A 24,023-nucleotide genomic window follows, 5' to 3' on the forward strand; every position below is an offset into this window, starting at 1 on the left:
ATTTCTTCAAGTCTTCCTCAATTTCTTTCATAGGTGTTTTATAGTTTTCAGAGTACAGATGTTTTACTATTTGGTTAGGGTATTCCTAGAATTCTTATAGTGTTTGGTGCAATTGTAAATGGGTTTGATTCCTTTGTTTCTCTTTCTACTGTCTCATTATTGGTGTATAGAAATGTAATAGACTTCTCTGCTTCGATTTTACATCCTCTGATGAATTTGTGTATCAGTTCTAATTTTTTGGTGATTCTTTTGGCTTTTCTACATAGATTATCATGTCCTCTGTGAAGAATGAAAGTTTGACTTCTTCCTTGCCAATCTGGATGCCTTTTATTTCTTTTTGTTGTATGGTTGCTAAAGGTAGGACTTCCAGTAGTATAGTGAGCAACAGTGTTGAGAATGGACATCCCTGTTGTGTTCCTGACTTTAGGAACACAGTTTTACCTCATTGAGGATGGTATTAGCTGTATGTCTTTCATATGTGGCCTTTATGATATTGAGGTATGTTCCCTCTCTCCTTCCTTTGTTGAGGTGTTTTTGTTTGTTTTGTTTTTCAAAAAAGGATGCTGTATTTTGTCAAATGCTTTCTCTACATCTATTGAGTGGATCATATGGTTCTTATTTTTTCTTTTATAAATGTGGTATATCATGTTGATTGATTTGGGCATATTGAACCACCTCTGCCACCCAGGAATACATTTCACTTGGTTGTGGTGAATAATTCTTTTAATGTACTATTGGATCCTATTGGATAGTAGCTCAGTGAGAATTTTTACATCCACGTTCATCAGAAATATTGGTCTGTAGTTCTCCTTTTTGGTGGAGTCTTTGTCTGGTTTTGGGATCAAGGTAATGCTGGCCTTATAGGATGAGTTTGAAAGTTTTCCTTCCATTTCTGTTCTTGGGAACAATTTCAGAAGAATAGTTATTAATTCTTCTTTAAATGTTGGGTAGAATTCCCCTTGGAAGCTATCTGGCCCTGGATTCTTGTTTGTGGGGCGATTTTTGATTATTCATTCAGTTTCTTTGCTGGTTATGGGTCTGTTCAGATTTTCTATTTTTTTCTGGTTTCAGTATTGTTAGTTTATATGTTTGTAGGAATTTACCCATTTCTCCTAGATTGACTAATTTGTTAGTATATGATTGCTCATAATATTCTCTTAGAATTGTCTATATTTCTGTTGTGTTGGTTGTGATATCCTCACTTTCATTCATAATTTTATTTGGGTTCTTTCTCTTCTTTTGATAAGTCTGGCTAGGGATTTATCAGTTTTGTTTATTCTTTCATAGAAGCAACTTCTAGTTTCATTGATCTGTTCCACTGTTGTTTTTTTTTTTTTTCAATTTCTAAGTCACTGATTTCTGTTCTAATCTTTATTATTTCTCTTCTGCTGGATTTACACTTCATTTGCTGTTCTTCTCCCAACTCCGTTAGGTGTAAAGTTAGGTTGCGTATTTGAGATTTGCTTTTATATAGTATTGCTATATACTTCTCTCTTAGGACCACCTTTGTTGCATCCCAAAGGTTTTGGACTGTCATGTTTTCAATATCATTTGCTTCCATGTATTTTTAAAATTCTTCTTTAATTTCCTGATTGATCCACTTATTCTTTGGTAGTATGTTCTTTAACCTCCATGTATTTGTGATCCTTCCAATTTTTTTCTTGTGTTTGACTTCAAGTTTCATAGCATTGTGGTCTCAAAATATGCATGGTGTGATCTCAGTCTTTTTGTACCAGTTGAGGCCTGATTTGTGACCAGTAAGTGATCTATTCTGGAGAATGTTTGATATGCTTCAAAAAGAATGTGTATTCTGCTGCTTTAGGATGAAATGCTTTGAATATATCTGTTAAGTCCATCTGATGCAGTGAGTCATTCAGAGCCCTTGTTTCTTTATTGATCTAATGCTTAGATGATATGTCTATTGGTGTGAGTGGGTTGTTAAAGTCCTCTACTATTACTGTATTATTAACAGTGAGTTTAAGTTTTTGTTAATTGGCTTATATATTTGGGTGCTCCCAAGTTAGGGACATAAATATTTATAATTCTTACATCTTCTTGGATAGATTCCTTTATTATGATATAGCGTCCTTCTTCATTTCTTATTACAGTCTTTGTTTGAAGTCTAGTTGTCTGATATAAAAATATCTTCTCTAGCTTTCTTTTGATGTCCCCTCACTTTCATATGGAGGTGTCTTTGGGTCTCAAATCTCTTGTAAGAAGCATATCAGTGGGTCTTGGTTTTTAATCCATTCTGATACCGTGTCTTTTGATTGGAACATTTAGTCCATTTGCATTCAGAGTAATATTGAACTATAGGAATTTAGTGCCATTGTATTACTTCTGAATTCATGTTCCTGTAGATTATCTCTGTTCCTTTTTACTCTTATATATTTTTGGTCTTTTGTTTCCCACTCACAGGGTCCCCTTTAATGTTTCCTGCATAGTTAGTGTTCACAAACTTTTAATTTTTGTTTATCTTGAAAACTCCGTATCTCTCCTTATATTCTGAATGATAGCCTTTCTGGGTAAAGTATTCTTAGCTGCATATTTTTCCCATTTAGCTTACTGAATAGCTCATGCCACTACTTTCTGTCCTGCCAGGTTTCTGTGGACAGGTCTGCTCCTAGCTTAAGTGTCTACCTTTGTATGTTAAGAATCTTCTTTCTTGAGCTGCTTTCAGAATTCTCTATTTTTGTATTTTGCAAGTTTCACTATGATGTGTCATGGTGTTGACCTATTGTTTTGATTTTGAAGGGAGTTCTTCGTCCCTCTTGGACTTGAATACTTGTTTCTTTCCCCAGATTAGAGAAGTTGTCAGCTATGATTTGTTCTAATAGACCTTCTGCCCCCTTTCCTGCTCTCTCTGACACAAGTATTATTTCACTTTATGGAATTGCTGGGTTCCCTAAGTCTACCTTTATGATCTAATAGTTTTCTTTCCCTTCTCTTTTCAGCTTTATTATTTTCCATAATTTTTTTATCTTCTGTATCACCTATTCTCTCCTCTGCTTCTTCAATCCTCATTGTGATTATATCCAATCTGTTTTGCAGTTATGTCTCAGTTATAGCATTTTTATTTCAGCCTGATTAGCTTTTATGTCTTTTACAGATGTCCTATATTACAGCAGAGAAGCTGTCTTATTCTTAGATATACATTTTTACTTTTACTTTAATTTAATTTACTTAAGTTTGTATTTAAATTCTAGAAAGGTTAGCATATAGGTTAATAGTATTTCAGGAGTAGAAAGATGTGTTACATATATATACAATGGAATTTTCCTCAGCCATCAAAAAGAATGAATTCTTGGCCATTTGCAACATTTGATGGAGCTCAAGTGTATTATGCTAAGTGTATTATGCTAAGCGAAATAAGTAAGTCAGAGATAGACAAATACCATATGGTTTTACTCATATGTGCAATTTAAGAAACAAAACAAATGAACATAGGAGAAGGGAAAAGAAAAAAAACAGAGAAGCAAACCATAAGAGACTCTTAACCATAGAGAACAAACTGAGGGTTGATGGATGGAGGTGGAGGGGCATGGGCTGGGATAGGTGATGGGTATAAAGGAGGGCACTTGTAATGAGCATTGGGTGTTGTATGTAATCATTAAATTCTACCCCTGAAGCCAAGGTTGTACCTTTTTAAAGAAATCATGGTGTTGAATTTATCAAATATTTTTTCTACTTACATAGAAATTTTAATCTCATCTGCTAATATGGTAATTAATTTTATACTATTTAATCAAGCTTACGTTGCTCGGATAAACCCAACTTAGTTTTGATGTATTATTGGAATTTGTTTATATAAATAAAGTTTTAATTGGGAGGGTGAGATAACCATATATTTTTTAAATCAATAAACATTTTTATGTATCATAAACATAAATAGAATAATACACAAATGAATAGATCTACAGCTTGGTGAATTATCACCATGCTCTTATAACCTCTAACTTGGTCAAATATAGAGCATTACTAGCACTCAGGACCCCTCCACGTATCTTCCTAATTACCAGCCCTCCTTCATTCTCAACTATAATTGCTGTCCACACTTCTTGCACTCTAGCCTAGTTGTTGGGTTTTTGCCTAGGAATGGAATTGCTGGTCGTTAGGATATTACAAATGTTGTGTTAGTAGACACTGCCAAATTGTCGAGCAATATAATTGTACCAATTTACATTTTCACTAGCATTTTGAATATTCCAGATACTATTGTCTTAAATTGGAATGGGCAGTTTATAAAATTGTTTTTACAACTTTATTGTGATATAACTGACATACAAAGACTTATTAAAGTGTACTGTTTCATGAATTTTCACATATGTACTCATTGTGAAGCCATCAGCACAATCATAGCAATGAACATATCTGTCATCTCCCAAGATTTTCTCATGCTGCTTGGTAGCCCATCTTTCCTTCCCTCTACTCTTTTCCCCAGACAGCAACTGATCTACTTTATCTTTTGTCTTTTACTTTCTTTTACTCAACATTACTATTTTGAGATTCCTTCATATTTTTATTTATGCAAAAACCTTGCTTTTTATTGCTGATTGGTGTATATATATCTCACAAATCATTATCCATTTTTCTATTGGTAGACGTTTGGGTTTATTCCAGTTTTTTGGCTGTTATAAATAATCTGTTATGAACATTTCTGCATGTGCTTTTTGTGGATACATGCTTTCACTTTTCTTGGATAAGTAGTTAGAAAATGGATGGCTGGTTTATAGGGTAGAAGTATGTTTGATTTCTTAAGAAACTACAAAATGTTTTTCCAAAGTGGTTACACCATTTTACATACCCACCAGTGGTGAGTGAGTTTCAGTTTCTTCAAACCTTTGATTACACTTGGTGGAACAGTTTCTTTAAAAATGTATGCTTGGGGCCCCTGGGTGGCTCAGTGGTTGAGTGTCTGCCTTTGGCTCAGGTCATGATCCCAGGGTCCTGGGATTGATTGAGTCCTGCATCAGGCTCCCCAGAGGGAGCCTACTTTTCCCTCTGCCTATGTCTCTGCCTCTCTCTCTGTGTCTCTCCTGAAGAAATAAATAAAATCTTTAAAAAATAAACGTGTATGCTTTTTTTTGTTACCGTAGGTGCTATTTTGTTGTGATTTTAATTTGCATTTCTCTGATGACAAATGTTGATTGTCTTTTCATGTAGTTATTAGCCATTCTCATATCTTCTTTGATGAAATATCTATTCACATGTTCTGCCCATTTTTCGAGTCATTTTATTACTATCGAGTTGTAAGAATTCCTTACATATTCTGATGTCAAGCATTTCAGGTATATGACTTATAATCTGTGGCTTATTTTTTCCTTTTTTTAATAGTGTCATTTGAGGTGCAAAAGTTTTGAATTTTGGTAAAATCCAATATATAAAACTTGTTTTGTGCATAATGCTTTTGGTTTCATATTTAAGAAGTCTTGCTTAACTCAAAATCATAAAGCTCTCTGTCTCTCTCATGAATAAATAAATAAAATCTTTAAAAAAAATCACAAAGCGTTTTTTCCTACACTTTTTTCAAGAAGTGTTTCAGTTTGGCACTTATATTTAGGTCTAAAATTCCTTTTTGGGTTTTTAGTTTTTGTTTTTGTTTTTTGGTGACCTTAGTTTACCAACTTTTATTGTTAGTATAGTTGACACACAATGTTACATTAGTTTCAAGTGTACAACTTAGTGACTTCACCAGTTTATATATTATGCTATGTTTACCACAAGTGTAGCTACCATATGTCCTGTTATATCACTATTAACATATTGACTATATTTCTTATACTGTGCCTTTTATCCAGTGATTTATTCATTCCATAATTGGAAACCTGCATCTCCCTGTCCTCTTCACCCATTTTGCTTTGATTCTGCTTTTTGTCTGTTTATTCATATATTTTTTCCTTTTAAGGTAACTTATGTATGGTATAAAACAAAGATCTATATTTATTTGCATATAGATACCATTTATCACATTATCATTTGTTGAAAAGACTATCCTTTCACCGTTTAATTGCCTTGCTACCTGTTCAGGATCAATTAGTCATTATTGATATAAGGGTTTATTTCTAGACTCTATGCTGTTCTATTCACTATATATATATATATTTTTTTTTTTTCTTATGGTAGTACCAGACTGTTAATTACTATAGCTTCATAACAAGTTTTGTAATCATGGTATTTAAGTTCTCTAACTTTGTTGTTCTTTTTCAAAATTGTATTTTCATATAATTTTTAGAATAGGTTTTCCAGTTTCTACAAGTTAGCTTGTAACAATTTTTTTAACAGGTTGTTTATTAGAGAGAGAGAGAAAGAGAGAGAGAGAGAGAGTATAAGCAGCGTGAGTGGCAAGCAGAGTAAGTAGGAGAAGCAGACTCCCCACTGAGTAGGTAGCCCAACATGGAGCTCCATCCCAGGACCCAAATATCATGACCTGAGCCAAAACAGACACTCAACTAACTGAGCCATCCAGGCACCCTTACAGGGATTTTGGTAGAAATTGCTTTGCATCTATAGCTCATTGTGGAGAGGGTTGCCATCTTTACAGTATTGTGTATTATGATCCATGAATATGATACCTCTGTATCACCTTTAATTTATCTCAACAGTGTTTTAGTTTTTAGTTATTGTTTTAGTTTATAGGTCTTGCACTTTTTTTTCCTTAAATTTATTCCTAAGTACTCTTTTTGAAGTCATTGTGATTAGAATTATTTTCTTAATTTTTGGTAATATTTGTTGGTAGTATATAGAAATACAATCAATTTTTATATATTTCACCTTACAACCTTGTTTTTTATGACCTTGTTGAACTTTCTTACTAGTTTTGTTAGAGTTTTCTTTTTTGTCATTGCTGTTGCTCTATAGGATGTTTTATGTAAAAGATTCACATTATTTACAAATTATGAGTGTTAATTACGAGTATAAATTTGCTTCCTGCTTTCTAGTATGGATGTTTTTAGTTTTTTTTCCCTTGTCTTATTGCATTGGCTACATGCTATGGTATAATTTTAATAGAGGCTGCACCATTGTATGTACTTATTTTGTTCTTGCTTTTAGTAGTAAAATATTTAGTCTTTCACTATTACGTTAATTGTAGGTTTTTCATAAATCTCTATGATCAGATTGAAGAAGTTCTCTTCTGTTTCTAGTTTGTCAAGTGCTTTTTAGCCTGAATGGGCTGAGCTTTGTTAAATAAATGCTTTTATCTTGTATATACATTGGGAGATTCGTGCAGGCTTTTGCTTTGTTTTGTTTTTGGTAGGTTATATTAATTCATTTTCAACATTAAACCAACCTTTAATGCCTGGGTTAATTCCTACTTGGTCATGGTGTATAATCATTTTTATATGTTGCTAAATTCTTGTAAAGGATATGTACATGAGATATATTGGTGTTTGATGTTCTTGTGATATCTTTGTCTGGCTTTCATATCATGGCAGTACTAGAATATGATAGGAATTGTTTTTTCCTACACTGTTTATAGGAACTATTTGTGTAGGATCAGTATTATTTTTTTTGCTAAATGTTTGAGTTTACAAGTGAAGCCATCTGGGCTTTGATTTTTTTTTTTTTTCTTTTTGGGAAGATTTTTAAATTACTAACTCCTTTTTCATGTTTCAAGTTTTTATTTAAATTCTAATTAGTTAATAAATAGTGTAATATTGATTTCAGGAGTAGAATTTAGTGATTCATCACTTACATGTAATACCCAGTGCTCATCACAAGTACTCTCCTTAATAACCATCTTCCATTTAACATGTTATTGGTCTATTGGGATTTTTCTGTTTCTTATTCAGTCAGCTTTCATAATTGGTATCTTACTAGGAATGTGACCTTTCCATCTAAGTTATTTATTTTTACAAAGTTGTTCATTGTTTCTTATAAGGATTTAATTTCAGTATGAGCTATACTGTTATCTGTCTTTCATTCCTATTTTTGGTGATTTGTGTCTCATCTTACTACTTTTTTTATTAGTCTGGCTAAAGGTTTAAACATATTGTTGATTTTTCCAAAGAACTAACTTTTTGTTTCATTGAGTTTTTCTATTTCTGTTTTCTATTTCATTAATTTCCACTTAGATATTTATCATTTCTTTTCTTTGGATTTCATTAACTCTGCCTTTCTTACTTTTATGAGGTTGAAACTTCAGTTGATATATTTTAGATATTTCTGCATTTCTAATATAAATATTTAAGGGGGGGATCCCTGGGTGGCTCAGTGGTTTGGCGCCTGCCTTTGGCCCAGGGCGTGATCCTGGAGTCCCGGGATCGAGTCCTGCGTCGGGCTCCCTGCGTGGAGCCTGCTTCTCCCTCTGCCTGTCTCTCTGCCTCTCTATGTCTGTCATGAATAAATAAATAAAATCTTTAAAAATAAATAAATATTTAAGGTTATAATTTTTTTTAGAACTTTAACTTCATCCCATCAATTTTTTTTTTTAATTTTTTTTTATTTATTTATGATAGTCACAGAGAGAGAGAGAGAGAGGCAGAGACATAGGCAGAGGGAGAAGCAGGCTCCATGCACCGGGAGCCTGATGTGGGATTTGATCCTGGATCTCCAGGATTGCGCCCTGGGCCAAAGGCAGGCGCCAAACCTCTGCGCCACCCAGGGATCCCCCCATCAATTTTTATATATTGTGTTTTCATTTCACTCAAAGATATTTTCTAATATTTTTTATGACTTTTTTGGTCCATGAGTTATTTAGAATCATGTTGCTCAGAGTCCAAATAACTTGGGAATATCCTCAGTTTTCTGTTATTTCTAATTGAATCTCTTGTAGTCAAAGAATATACTTTGTGTAATTTTATTTCCTTTAAGTTCATTGGAACTCATTTTATGGCCTTGGGTATAGACTATCCTAGATAAAGGTCCAACATGCTCTTGTAAAGTATTTGTAGTCTGTTCTTGGATGGAGTGTTCTTTAAATGTCAGTTAATTGACGGTTTTATCTAGACTTCTGTATACTTGCTGATTTTCTGTTTTTTTCTATTAATTCTTGATAGATGGTTATTGAAATTTCCAAATATTGTTGAATTGTTTATTTATATTTTCAGTTTTGACAATTTTTTGCTTTTTGGTGCCCCACTGTTAGGGGCATATAATATCTTCCTGGGTTATTGACCCTTTCTTTCATCATTATGAAATGTTCTGCTTTGACATTTAAAAAAATGTTTCTTGCCTTAAAGTCAACTTTTTTTCTATTTTAAATATAACCATGATTATTGTTTACATGATATGACATTTTCTGCCCTTCTACTTTCACCCTTTTGCGTCTTTTTATCTAAACTGTGTCCTTTGTAGATTAAATATAGTTGAGGTTTCCTTTTCAATCTAATTTCTGCCCTTTAAAGTGTTTAGTCCATTCTTATGGAGTATAATTATTGAGATGATTGCATTTATGTCTTCTATTTTGATACTTGTTTTCTAGACATCTCAAGAGTTTTTTTGTTCTCTCTTACTGCTGCCTTTTTTGTTAATACTTTTTAGTGCATCATTTAAATTTTTCGCTTGATTTTTTAAAAAGATTTGTTTATTTATTTGAGGAGAGAGAGAGAACAAGCAGAAGGGGGGAGAGAGAGGGAGAGAAGCAGATTGTCCACTGAGTAGGGAGCCTGACCTGGGGCTTGATCCCAGGAGCCTGAGGTCATGACCTAAGCCAAAATCAAGAGTTGGATGTTTAACCAACTGAGCCACCCAGGCACCCCTTTCTCTTGATTTTTAAAACTATTATTTTAGTTGTTTTGCTTAGTGGTTGCTCTCTTTATTACAATATTCATCTTGACTTCGGACAATCTACTTTTGATTAAAACTAACTTAATTATAGAGCAACTTTGTTCCATTATAGCTTTATAGCCTTTTCTTCATGTTATTATTGTCACATGTATTAATCTATATATGTAATAAACTCAACAATGCAATGTTATAATTATCTCCTTATGTAGTGCCACATTTTTCAAAGAAATTGGAGTAAAAGAGAAAATATATTTTTATGTTCCTTTATACTTATTAACATATTTACCATTTCTAGTGTACTTCATTTTTTTTGTGGATTCAGGTTACTTTTTGGTATAATTGCTTTTTAGCTAGATGGGCTTTTTTCACTATTTCTTGTACGGGAATTTTGCTGTCATTGAATTATGCTATTTGCATATCTGGGAATACCTTGCCTTCATTTTGTTTTTGGTTTTAAAATTTTTGTTACTGAAGTATATTTAACATTTTCCTCCATTTTGAATGAGGTTTTGTTGGTTACAGAGTTCTTGGTTTTATTCTTTTTTGTTTTCAGTACTTAGAATCTTTTTACTTCTGTTTTTTTCTGATGTAAAAGTTAGCCATTAATCATATTGTTTTTCCTCTGTATAAGGTGAATTGTTTTTTTCCTTCCTGCTCTCAGAATTTTCTGTGTGTCTGTAACCTGTTTGATTTATGATTTGGTTCTCTTCATGATTATTTAGTTCTGTATATAATCACGTTCGGGAAGTATTTAGTTATTATTTGTATTTGTTCAGATATTTAATTGTCATTTCTCTGCAGGCATCTCTGATTTGTCACATTTTCTTAAACTTTCCATGGTTTTAATGACCTTGACGGTTTTGAGTAGTGGTCAAGTGTATTGTAGAATGTCCCTCAGGTAAGACTTGTCTGGTGTTCTTCTCCTGGTTAGATTGATGTTATAGCTTTTTTGGAGGAAGAGCACAGAGGTGACTATGAATTACCATTTGTAACATGTCAAAGATTCATGCTGTCTATTAGACTTATCACTAATTTTAGTAATCTTTATCCCCTAAGATTGTGTTTGTTAGGTTTCTCCATTGTATAGGTTCTTTAAAATTTTCTCTATGCTGTCCTCCTTAGAAACAATAGCCAATGCTGGAAAGGTGGGGAATTACTTCCTTGAGAGTAGAATTCCTACATAAATTATTTGCAATTCTTCTCTAAAGGACATTTGTCTTTTCTCCCCTTCTTATTTATTAAATGCCTTTTTTACTGTCAATGTGGACTTATATTTATTTTATACGTTGTGTTATAAACCAATATTATGTTATTTATCTTATTACTCAAATTGTTCCAACTTTGGATATTGGAAGCTCTTTCATTTGACCCCTGTGTCCCTTCGACATATTTCATTATTTTGTTTTTTGAGCACTTTCTTGCTCTTCTGGCACTGTAAGATCCTCCATAATCATCTTATGTTTTCTCTACTCAACTTCTAGCATCAGCCATCTGTTCAAGTATTCTTGGTTCCTTTTATTGGAAAGTTTTCTTTTTTTTTAACTTTCTGTTTCTCTGTTGAGGTTCTCTATTTGTTGAATCATTGCCATCATATTTTTCTTTAGTTTGGCATACTTTCTTTTAATTTTTTTGAACATCTTTGTAACAGCTGTTTTTGTAGTCTTTGTCTACTAAATACAGCATATGGCCTCCTTCAGAGACAGTTTCAGTTGACTGCTTTTTTCTAAGCCTGGTCATATTTCTTTGTATGTTTCATAATTTGTGATTATTTCCTTTGCTATTATTTTTGCCTTTGTGATTTTATGCCTTTTCTACTTATTTCTTGTGTTTTTTGTGGCTTTTTGGAAGGCAACAGATATAAATATGTTTTCAACATGCCATGTTTAAGTGAGAGCTCCAGAGGTAGTATTCCAACCCATACCTAATCTGGGTCCAGAAATATATTTTTACAACTAAGAATTTGTATTGTTTCTTAAACATTATTGAACATATATTTGGGACTTAGGCACTCAGAAAAGAATAATTTTAGTAATCTTTATCCCCTGGCTAAGATTGTGCTTGTCAGGTTTCTCCTGACAAAAATATTAACTCTTTAGAATATATAAGTCTTTGTATCCCAATTATATTTTTTAATCTCATGAAATTTGTTACTCCAAGCTGTTGAGTTTATAATTTTTTACTATCTTCTTACAGAGATAGGGAAGAAAGATTGGCCGCACTCACAGCTGCTCAACAAGAAGCAATGGAAGAGCTGCAGAAAAAGATTCAGCTCAAGGTAAGGATATTATTCTAGAACTTTCAATGGAGCATAAGATTAGTTTTTTTTTTTAATATTTTTTTTATTTTTTATTAATGATAGTCACAGAGAGAGAGAGAGAGAGGCAGAGACACAGGCAGAGGGAGAAGCAGGCTCCATGCACCGGGAGCCCGACGTGGGATTCAGTCCCGGGTCTCCAGGATCGCGCCCTGGGCCAAAGGCAGGCGCCAAACCGCTGCGCCACCCAGGGATCCCAGATTAGTTTTTTATTTATGGAATTGTGTAAAAATTTTAATTAATTTGTATTTGTAATATTTGGGTAATAGAACTTACATGATTTGGTTATGATCACATCTAACTCAGCTATCTAAAACTAAATTTATTTTAATAAGCTAAAACAGTCTGGAGAGTAATTAAAGGAATTTTAACATTTCTTGTTTTATTAATAACCAATTTGTCAGTGACTTGAAGGCATTACTGTTTAGCTTCTAATAATCATACTTTTAATTATTTACAAATTAGCTACAAGATGATTAGTATAATTAGTTTTTCTTGCTTTTCATTGCTTTTGAATTATGCAATTGTAACTTGGGAAATTATGATAAACCGCTATTTTCTATAAAATCTTTAGCATTAGTAATGCAGTTTTTAGCGGTGTATTTGACACTGTGTAACAATTATTTCCACATTGGCTCCTCACAGAGATAGTAAATTCCATAAAATAGAAGACCATATTTTATTGTTTGTATAGTCTTACAACTTTATCGTTCATTTAAATTTAATGCAGCAAAAATTTATTGAGCTTTGTGGTAGGCATGGGGTACAAAGATGAGTAAGGCATGATCCTGAGTTTCAAGAAACTGTTAATCTAGTGTGAGATTCAGATGCTGATACTTTTCATATGGATAGAGGTATACTCGGAGTGCTGTGGAAGTACAGATGAGGACCCTTAGTCTAACATGAAGGGTTCTAAAAGTCAAGGGAAGCATTTTAGAGAATAACTCCTGAGTTGGAAGAGAGATAAGTTCAATGGATAGGATGATAGGTTGGTGGGATGAATTTTCCAGTCACATGAAAAAGTATAAACATGAAATCAGAAGTCTGGAATTGTGTTTTTTCAGTCTTGTTTTTCTTTTGTTGTTTTGGGGGAAGTCACTGGAAGTGTAGAACAACTAGAAATGGTATGGTGTGGAGTTGGTGTAGGTAGAGGTCTGTATCATGATAGGGTTTGTCTGCTATGAGGATAAGCTTGGTCTTCACATATGGGTCAGCATTTCTCATAGTGTATTCCCCGAAGTGCTTCTCAAAAGTGTATTGTAGTCAAATAAGTGTGTAAATGTGGCTTAGTATATAAACTAGGTTTATTGAGTCATAGAGTGCAGAAACTACTAGAGGCTCCAAAGAGTGCTATATTAAAAATCTATTTAATTTAGTATTTTTCAAAATTATTTGATGATAGAACCTTTTCCACAAAACACTGAATAATATCCCATGGTTTAGGTCTAGAAAGTACACTTTAAGAGACATTACTCTGCATGCAGCAGATATTAAAGAGCTTTATGTAAATTCTTGTTCTTAGTGTTCAGGTTAACACTGCATTAAAACATTCTTTTATTTTAGAAAGTTTAATGGAAATACTGTGTTCTCAAGTTCTCAATATAATTTGAATAGTTTTTGATATTCTCACGCTTTGACTCTTCCTTCACAGCATGATGAAAGCATTCGAAGGCACATGGAACAGATTGAACAAAGAAAAGAAAAAGCTGCTGAGTTAAGCAGTGGGCGGCATGCAAATACTGATTATGCCCCCAAACTGACCCCTTATGAAAGAAAGAAGCAGTGTTCTCTCTGCAATGTCTTGGTAGGTTGTTGTTATTAGCATTGTGATGTTAGAATTTATTACTAAAGTTTATTATACTATGGAAATATATTCTAACAGTCTTTTAAAATTCATACTAAAGCATATGCTGAGTACTATGGATTTCTGTTATGATTTTTATACAAAGTACTATAAAAGTAGTAGTGGCATTTAGGAGTAGCATAGCAAAGTGCTGATGCTACCAGTTGCTGCTGAAATGGATATATACCTGCTTAATTGTTAGCCCAAGCAATGTTTTTGGGTACTGGGATCAAAAAAAAAAAAAAAAAGCATTTTTAGTGCTGAAACTCGAATCTTGATACGTAGAAGAAATGATACCCAGTTAAGGTTGGCTATGAAGGCATGGGTTTTTTTTGACTATGCATCTTCTAGAGGATTCTCAGGTTTATGTTTTGTTTATTTATTTCTAAATATTTTATTTATTTACTCATGAGAAACAGAGAGAGAGAGAGGCAGAGATATAGGCAGAGGGAGAAGCAGGCTCTTTGAGGGGACCCTGATGCGGGACTCAATCCCATGCTCTGAGCCAAAGGCAGACACTCAACCACTGAGACACTCAGGCGTCCCTCAGATTTATGTCTTAAAGAAATTATTTTTAAGCCTAGTATGAAAAGACTTGAGTGATCTCAATTTGCATGTAATATGCTGGCTTAGACTATTTAATATTTATAATCAGACATAATTATGTTTATTATAATTGCTTTGATTTTATGCCTTTAGATCTCTTCAGAGGTGTATCTTTTTAGTCATATTAAAGGAAAAAAACACCAGCAAGCTGTGAGAGAGAATAGCAGCATCCAAGGGCGTGAACTTTCAGATGAAGAAGTGGTAAGCTTTACTTTTATTCATTTACACATATTTGTTGATTGTCTAGTATGCTCTTTTTTATCATAAAGAATTGCATTTTCATGTGATTGTTTAAAACTATATCATTTAATAACTATTAAAATATGTGTCATTTTAGTATACATTTTAGTTTACATTTGTGTCATTTTAGTATACATTTTAACAAGAAACAGAAATAAGAATTTAATACTGTTATTCATATATTTTAATGTAAAAAACATCATATTTTGATATTTTAATAATATAAGAAAGAATTGTTTAGTGATGCTCTACATTTCTTAGAAAATAGTTCAATATAAATGTCATCTATATATAGATACCTTTATAGAGCACAGTATTTAGAAGTTTTTGGAAATGTATTATTTAATCTTATAATTGTTGACAATGCAATTTTAGATTTGTATGAATATTTTTATAAATATTTTACATTAGACTATTATCTGGACATGAATGACATTGCTAATCTATGAATATGTTATTTCTGTTTATAATCTCAAGTATATAGCTTAATTAATTTTTACATGTTTCACTCACATGAAGATAAAGATCATTTCTTGTACCCCAGAAGGCTCCCTCTTGCTCTGTCCCAGACATGTTCCCAAAAGGTAACTAGTCGGGGATCCCTGGGTGGCTCAGCAGTTTAGCACCTGCCTTTGGCCCAGGACGTGATCCTGGAGACTTGAGATCGAGTCCCACATCGGGCTCCTGGCATGGAGCCTGCTTCTCTCTCTGCCTGTGTCTCTGCCTTTCTCTCTCTCTTTCCGTGTGTCTCTCATGAATAAATAAATAAAATCTTTTTTTTTTTTTTTTTTTTTTTTAAAGGTAACTAGCCTCTCACTATAGCGCCATCAGTTAGTCTTGTTTGTTCTGGAACTTTACTTAAATGGTATCACTCAGTATGTACTTTTTGTGTCTGGCTTCTTTCATCAACCCTAACTCTATGAGATTGATGTTTAATGTTTATGTGAAGCTATAGTTGATTCTTTTTCTTAGCTTTTTGTCAGTGCTTTCCAGGCAAAGACCATCAGGAACACATCTGTAGTTGAATAAAATTGGGTTTTATTCATTTATTAGAAGAATGGAAATTGCATACTATGGGAATATATGGAGATTCTCAATAAGGTGTTAGAAAGGACTTACTATAGGATGTGTGGGCTTGTGCTAGGTGATTGGTTGGGGAGCAGAGAGTTCAAGGACTTGAAGGTTTTGGTCTGGATTGAATGCTGTCAGGAAGCACAGGTAGTTCTTTGGTTGCTTCTTAATAAATCAATAAATCCTAGCAAGGTAGGAGCCCTGAAGCTACTGTTTTTCCTGAATTTCTGGACATGACCAAATGCTTGAAAGGAAATTACATAGTTATTTGGGCTTGCTTCCCTATGATTTCCTCTTTTTGAGGATTTTGCCTCTCAAGTTCCAATCACTTTGGCAGCTCTAAACCAGGTTCTCTTGTTAATTCAGCTCAGTGAGGATGCTATTTTCATCTTAACAGTGTTCTACCAAGCCAAAAATCAACATAAGCCCTTAAAGAAAAATTTAGAGTGAGTGTGGAGCTCACCTCATGTGCTTCCTTTCTTTCAGGGATCATGGGCTCTCAAGTCCTGGCTCTCTCTGCTATTTAATGCCTTCAAATTGACGTTTTGTATATTTTGTGCAACGTTTTGAGTTGGAAAATAAGTCCAGGATAAGCCAGTTCATTGTGGCTGGAATTGGAAGTCTCCTAATGTTTAATTCCTGTATATCTATTGTTTGATATAATGCCTGACATTTTGTAAGATATTTAATAAAAACTTACTGAGCTGAGTTGAACTGAAAGGTTGTATAGAATAGCTTTAGGTACCGTTAATAAAACACGTTATTAATCATGTATTTAGTTTACCTCAAATAATTTTTGTCCTTTACTTAAATTGTATGGATATTTTAAGACAGAATAATATTGTTTTTTTTACTTGAATCATTCATATAATTATCCCCATTCATATCTAAGTTTGCTGTTTAGGACTAGTGTCACGTGTATGTGAATGCCACTTTGAAAAAAACTTTTAAATTGCTTTCATTAATTAGAATTTAATTATTCCATTACAAATGAAATTCTTCCATTTATAAAAATTATTTCTTAATTTTTTTTAGATTTTATTTATTTATTCAGAGAGAGAGAGAGAAAGAGAGAGAGGCAGAGACACAGGCAGAGGGAGAAGCAGGCTCCATGCAGGGAGCCTGACATGGGACTCGATCCTGGGTCTCCAGGATCACGCCCTGGGCTGAAGTCTGCGCTAAACCACTGAACCACTGGGGCTGCCCATAAAAATTATTTCTAATTAAGTTCTCTTAATTAAAAAACTATATTATTTAATTTACAACAAATTGTTTAAACATTTTCTGGAGTATTGCTATTATGTATATTTAAATCTAAATTTTGTGTGTTTTACTTCAACAAAGAAAGTTGAGAAGGAAAGTATTATTTAGTTCATGTGATTTGGAAGAAAATAATGTGGTCTATTATCCAACTTTTGTAGCTATTATAGCATACATAGCCTCTTATTTAGCTGTTGTGACTTGAGACTTGGTTGATGTTTTCATTTTGTATACTATTTCAGCTCAAAAGAATTAAATTTTCTTTAAGTTTTCACAACGTAGTTATTCTTGATTATTGCCCTTTTTTCCTGAAGACAAGCATGCAATATAACATATGAGTTATGTGATATTGTAAAGCAATTTTATATTTACTCATATGGAAGTTTCATTTTTAATCAGTGGAGGTATCTATAGTAAACATACTTGTTCTACTTAAAGTTATTACTTGTCATCTGTGATGTCTTTATGTTATATACACCTTGTCTGTGACCCTTCCTCTTTGACATGTAAGATTTTATTTATACCAACTCTGACCTAATAAAATTGTACCTTTGACCTTATGCACTTGACATATCAGATAACTTACTCTTGATCTTTGACACATTTTGTTTTAAGCCTGTTAAACATAATAGGTAGCTGCCCAACAAGAAAGGTTTATTGTTTTGTGTTTTTATTGTAATTTTACCAGGAAATTTTTCTTGTTTTTTTGAGACTTCATAAAAAGAGCTATTTTATTGTTTTATTTTTTTTCTCTTTCATCATCTTAGAAGTCACAACAAATAGGTGGTAGTATAAATATGTTCCAAAATTTAATTTTTTGTACATTGCTAGAGAAATAATAAAGTGTAAGTTTTTTTAAATAATAAATTTATTTTTTTATTGGTGTTCAATTTGCCAACATACAGAATAACACCCAGTGCTCATCCCGTCAAGTGCCCCCCTCAGTGCCCGCCACCCAGTCACCCCCACTCCCCGCCCTCCTCCCCTTCCACCACCCCTCGTTCGTTTCCCAGAGTTAGGAGTCTTCCATGTTCTGGAATAGAGGGGAAGGGAGAAGAAATGGGTAGGAAATATCAGAAAGGGAGATAAAGTGTAAGTTTTAATTAAAACGGGTTCTGTGCCATCCTGTTTTCACACTATCTAAAGAAGCTAAGTGATTTTTGTGGACATTGAATGAAATACTTTCAATCTTACATAGAGAATGAAGTGAAAAAGTTTTTTTTTTAATCCATATATTTCTCTTTGTGAGACTCTTTTGCTTTAAAAGCGTATAAAGTATACAAGCTCTGTTTGTTAACCTGTGCACTTATAGTTTATTTTTATGTGATTCATGGATGTAAAAAGGACTTTCATGAAGGATCTTAAGTATGTTGGATGTTTATAACCAAATGTGGCTTTACAAATCCCAAATTAGTATTTCAGCTTGGAAAAAATATTCAGATTACATGATTGAAAGAAAGAATGATATTTTAAATTAGCAAAACATAAAGACTTTACTATTTTTAATGAAATGTAAGGTGATCTCTTTCGGCAGAGTGGGCTGGTATTGAGGGAAGTCTCCTAAGATGTCTCCTAGAATTGATGACAGTCCAGGAAATAATAGTAATTCTCAGTTGATTCATTTCCCTACCTTGCTTACCTTTGTTTGTAGAAGTATTCTCCTTTTACAGTCATGTTAGGAAAACATTTTGTCTGCTTTTCAACAGAAAATCAAGTCAAATGAACAATCTAGAACTCATTTAGAATAAATCTGTTTTTCCCACCCAGTATCTCAGTGGGGTACACTTTAAGTTAGTTGGGGAAACTATATAAAAATGTCTTACTATTTCTTACAGGACAGATATAGCTTCCGTTGCCTTTATTTTGTCTTTAATAGAATGGGAAAAATTTTATGGGTGTATGTGTGTGTGTGTGTTTATGAAAGTAAGCACGAGTACACAAGAGAGAGAATTGTGTGAGAGAGGACATATGTATGTATTCAGTGTATAACTCATACACACATATAGGTGATACACACCTCTCTAGCTAAATTGTATTGAACAAATGCCCCATGCTAAGTAAGGTAAAGCAGATTTGAAATGTTACTCCATTGACACCTGTTTTTCATACTTTTTCTGATATTATATGACCATTTTACTTTTATTGTCTCTTTTCCTTTAGTAAACATCATTTTTAGAGATATTTATCATTAATCAGTGATTCAGAACAAGAAGCCTAGAGAACTATATAGTTATTTCAGTTTTTTCAGAGTCTGTGTCATTGCTTTGGTAAATTACAACTACACAATGTTCTCTTCCATGTATCTTTTCTTTTAAACAGCTGCTTTAACTCTTTTTTTAAAAAGATTTTTTAAAAAGATTTTTTATTTACTCATTTGAGAGAATGACAGTATAATACAAGCAGGAGAAGAGAGGGAGAAGGAGAAGCAGACTCCCTGCTGAACAGGGAGTCCAATGTGGGGCTTGATCCCAGGATCTGGAGATCATGCCCTGCTCTGAAGGCAGGTGCTTAACCATTTGAGCCACCCAGGCGCTCCCTGTAGCTTTATTTTTATTTATTTATTTATTTTTATAAAGCCAGAATTTATTTATTTTATTTTATTTTATTTTTATTTTATTTTATTTTATTTTATTTATTTTATTTTTTTATTTTATTTTATTTTTTCCCTGAGGGGAGCACTTGATGGGATGAGCACTGGGTGTTATTCTGTATGTTGGCAAATTGAACACCAATAAAAAATAAATTTATTATTAGTTGCTTTATTTTTAAATGAAGTTTCAAATAGGTAACACCTGCAGGTTAGAAATTAAAGGTCTTTAGTGCTTGATAAAACTTTATTTTGTGACTCCTACATAGCTCTCATAATACTATTACACTGTACAGATGTGAAAAGCCATTTCAACCATATTTCTCTGCATGAGACCTTGGGCCTAATGTACTATATTACATGCTGCATTTTGTTTGCATTATGGTGGTTCTTTAATTTTATAATTTGTTTCCAATAATTGACTATTTTTTCCTCTTTACATCTGTTTATTTGGGAATTAGAATGGAATGTCCCAAGCTGATAATTTAAGTGTTAAAGTTATAACATGTTTTGGATATTTTTTGTAGCTGATATACATTGCCTTTACACAGTTACTTAAATACCTAAACACTATTGCTTTTGAAAAGACATAAACCCTTAAACTCTATTGAAGATCATGATAGCTTGGAATGACTATGATAGTGACTACTTTTATACATCTACAGATTACAGACCGATACATTTTCATCTGGCTCTTGTGTGTCATTTGTGAGGAGTTGCAGAATTGTGGCTATGGGCAACATTAAAAGGCCACAGCAATTGTGATGACTTTTGCAACTGCTGTCTTTCAGTTAGATGATAGAGAATCAGAAAGGGTTGCAGTGAGGCGAATTTCTACAACTTAAGCTGTTTCTACTTGAATATTGTCTCAAAGTTTTATAATATGTATTTCTTTATATGGAAATTTTATGGATACATAATCTTAAAATCCATAATGTGACAACTTCATGGTGGAAGAATAAAGGGAATGAAGGATTTATTTATTTTTTTTTATTTTTTTTTTTTTGAAGGATTTATTAATAGAAGTTTATAAGCAGGAACAGGCGTGCCTGGGTGGCTCCATTGGTTGAGGGTCCACTTCTTCATTTTGGCTCAGGTCATGACCTCAGAGTCAAGAGATCAAGCCCCATGTAGGGCTCCGTGCTCACTGTGGAGTCTGCTTGTCCTTGTCCTTCCCTCTTTGCCCTCCCTCTACTCGCTTACTCATGCTCTTTCTCAAATAAATAAACAAATAACCTTTAAAAAAAATAGGAATTTCTAAGCAGGAATACTCTTGCTCTGACAAGAATAGTTGACAAGTTTAGCATTTTACCTGCATAATTCACATAACTCTTATTTCCTTAATAAATAATTGATTATAAATTCTTTTATTTTAATATTGACTTTATTAGGTTCTTTATCTGAAATTCAGTGGCCAGTATATTAGTTCCAAAGTGAATATACAGGAGCAGATCTATGATGAGAGTTAACTGAGTTTAGTAATAATTATTTTGTCAATTTAACTTCTCTTGTAATCATCAGAGTAGACACATCTGTTGTATCAGGAAAATCACAAAAAGTTGTAAAACAAAACTTCCCAGTTCCAAAATTTGGTCCTCCCTCTCAGAATTTTTTTTAGATTACAAAGTATTTCTGTATCAGAAAGGAGTGTAGTAAACCCCATATTCCTGCTACCTAGTAGTTAAATGGTAATACTTCTCTTCTGGTCCCTTCATACTTGGAAAGATTGAAGGGATACGAAGTATTTAAAGCATGGGTGATGGGAACAGGTTCAGGGCATAGAGCTAAGTCCATATGTTGCATGGTGAGAAGTCAATAGATAATCTTAAAACTGAAAAATGAAGAAGTAGAAATATATATTTAGGAATATAGAGAAGAAAGGTAAAACAATTGCATCTGGATTTGGGAAAGGAGTGGAGAGAGCAGTGGGGAACTATTTCTTTGAGCCATTGACTATGTAAAATATGTTTGCTGATATGTGTTTGCAAAACTTTGACAGAAGCAAAAAACATTTCATTTATTTTATTTTATTCTTAAAGATTTTATTTTATTTGAGGGAGAGGGATAGCAAAAGAGAGTGCAAGCAGGGAGAGGGAGAAGCAGGCTCCCCGCTGAGCAGGGAGCCCCTCATATAGGGCTGCATTCCAGGACTCTAGGATCATGACCTGAGCCAAAGGCAGACCTTAACCAACTGAGCCACCCAGGTACCCCAAGCAAAAACATGTTTAAAAAAGAAATACAACAGTTGCCCAGGAATATTCTGTGTTCTTTCCACTGCTTTTTGTTCTTGGTTAAATTAGATACACACCTGCAACCATAGAAAGCCATCATAGGGACTTGGATCTTTTGGCCAGTTTTATCCTGAATTCTGTATTCTTTTAAATCTATTGCAGTATCCTTTGATGCCATTAATCCAAATACTGGATCCCCTACCCCCTTTTATCTGTTGCTTTCTGTTTCTATTATTTGTAGAACAATAATGAAACAATTGTCTGTGTACCTACCACTCAGGTTAGTGAGAATCTCCTGGAAGGAAATTATGTTTTTGTTTGTTTGTAGTACTTTTGTTTGTGAAAGATATCTTCACTGGGTGTAGATCTGTAGCTTAATAATTATTTTCTTCAAAAATTGAGTAGACATTATTTGCTATCTCCTTGCTTCTATTCCTAACAGGATAGATATATTGTCCTTTATTATTTTTCAAAACTACCTTGGCTGTTTCTCTGCTTTTCACTTTGTATATAACCTTTGTGACTAACTTGTTAAACTAAGAAAATTGTTTTGATTTTGATTGAGATTGCAGTGAAATTATGGCAAGATTAAATTGGCAAGAGTAGACATCTTTTAAATATGTTTTTCTTTCCATCCAGCAACATGTTTGTCTACTTATGTCTTGCCTTTGTTTATATGTTCTTTAGTTAAGCATTCACTTTCTTCATTTGAGTCTTAAACATTTCTCAGTAGGATCATTTTGTCTCTAAATTAATGTATTTTAAAAGTATTTTGAATTTCAGGGTTCTTTTTAACAATTTATTTTTTTATTTTAGAGCCAGAGAGCACACAACCGGGGGCGGGGCAGAAGGAGAGGGAGAAAGAATCTCAAGCAGATTCTATGCTGAGCACAGAGCCTGATGCAGGTCTCTATCTCATAACCCTGAGATCGTGACTGAGTTGAAAATCAAGGGTTGATGCTTAACCAACTGACCCATCCGTGTGCCCCTGAATTTCAGTTTTTATTTCCTTTTAAACAAAGAGATATTTTCAAGGTTATAGATTAGAGGAGAGGCAGTGCCTTTTGTTTTATGAGTATGAGTTTATGTGTGTGTTTAAAAGCATGAGATGATTCATGGATTTGACTGCTATCTTATATACAGATCAGGCTAATCTTCTGGGCATTGCTTCAGTTTTAAAGTATGTGATGCTAAAATGAGTGCTATTCTGTGTTTTCAATTTCAACTTTTATTGCATTATGATCAGAGATTATGGTTTATCTAGGTTCTACTTTGGAGAGTTTGATTTTCTTTATAGCTTAATACATTGTAAAATCTTAAGAATATCTTTTCCCTCTCTTTGGGTATATATCAGATGAGATTTGCTTATTGTAATGCAAATATTCTCACTTTTTCAACCTATTTTTTGTCCTCACTAATATCCTTTTCTCAAAAATGGGAAGACTGCCAATATTCAATTATTTATTCATATCTCTGTGTTTTAAGAATATGTATATATATGTGTATATATGTATATACACACACACATATATCACAATGTTTTATCATCATGATTTTAACTATTTACATATTTTTTTTTCTTTTAAGACTAGGAAACGTCCCTCTTTCCCTTTTCATGCCTCTCTCCTGAATATTATTTTTGTATGGTATTAATTTTGCAAACCTAGTTTTGCATAGTGCTGCCTGATATGTCCCTTTATTATCTATACTCTCCTTCTCCCTCTCTTGTCCCTATCATAATTTTATTTTTGCATGTAGGTCTATTCCTAAAAAGTATAATTTTATTGTAGCTGTTTCCTGCTCTCTAAAAAAGTACCATGCTATCTGTAATCTTTTGGACATAGCTCTTTCCTACTGAATTATTATACTGCCTAGATTTTTACAGATGAGAAATTTGTTGCTGTTTTTAAATGTCTTTGAGACTTGTCATACATTAAACTACACTTATTTAGGTTGACAATAATTTTTGGCATGTCCATACCCATGAAACCACAACATGATCAAGACAGTGAACATACATACCACCTCAGAAAGTTTCCTCATCTACTATATCCCTGCTGGTTTTTCCCCTACTTTTAATCTATCAATTTTTGAGAAAGGGATATTGAAATCTCTTATTTTAATTGTGAATTTTTCTGTTTCTCT

The 24,023-nt window shown here is 33.2% G+C and overlaps 1 protein-coding gene across 13 annotated transcripts in view; it reads left to right on the top strand.

Moving 5' to 3' along the window:
- Nucleotides 1–24,023, top strand: part of SCAPER (S-phase cyclin A associated protein in the ER) — a 435,057-nt gene that overhangs the window by 136,667 nt on the left and 274,367 nt on the right. For all 13 annotated transcript variants that reach the window (XM_035708613.2, XM_025472080.3, XM_035708615.2 and 10 more), the window contains 3 exons: nucleotides 11,920–12,001; nucleotides 13,692–13,844; nucleotides 14,583–14,690. In XM_035708613.2, coding sequence (XP_035564506.1) covers nucleotides 11,920–12,001; nucleotides 13,692–13,844; nucleotides 14,583–14,690 — 343 coding nt within the window. The remainder of the gene's footprint in view (nucleotides 1–11,919; nucleotides 12,002–13,691; nucleotides 13,845–14,582; nucleotides 14,691–24,023) is intronic.

This window comes from Canis lupus, chromosome 30, assembly GCF_003254725.2.
Source record: "Canis lupus dingo isolate Sandy chromosome 30, ASM325472v2, whole genome shotgun sequence".
Lineage (NCBI taxonomy): Eukaryota > Metazoa > Chordata > Mammalia > Carnivora > Canidae > Canis > Canis lupus.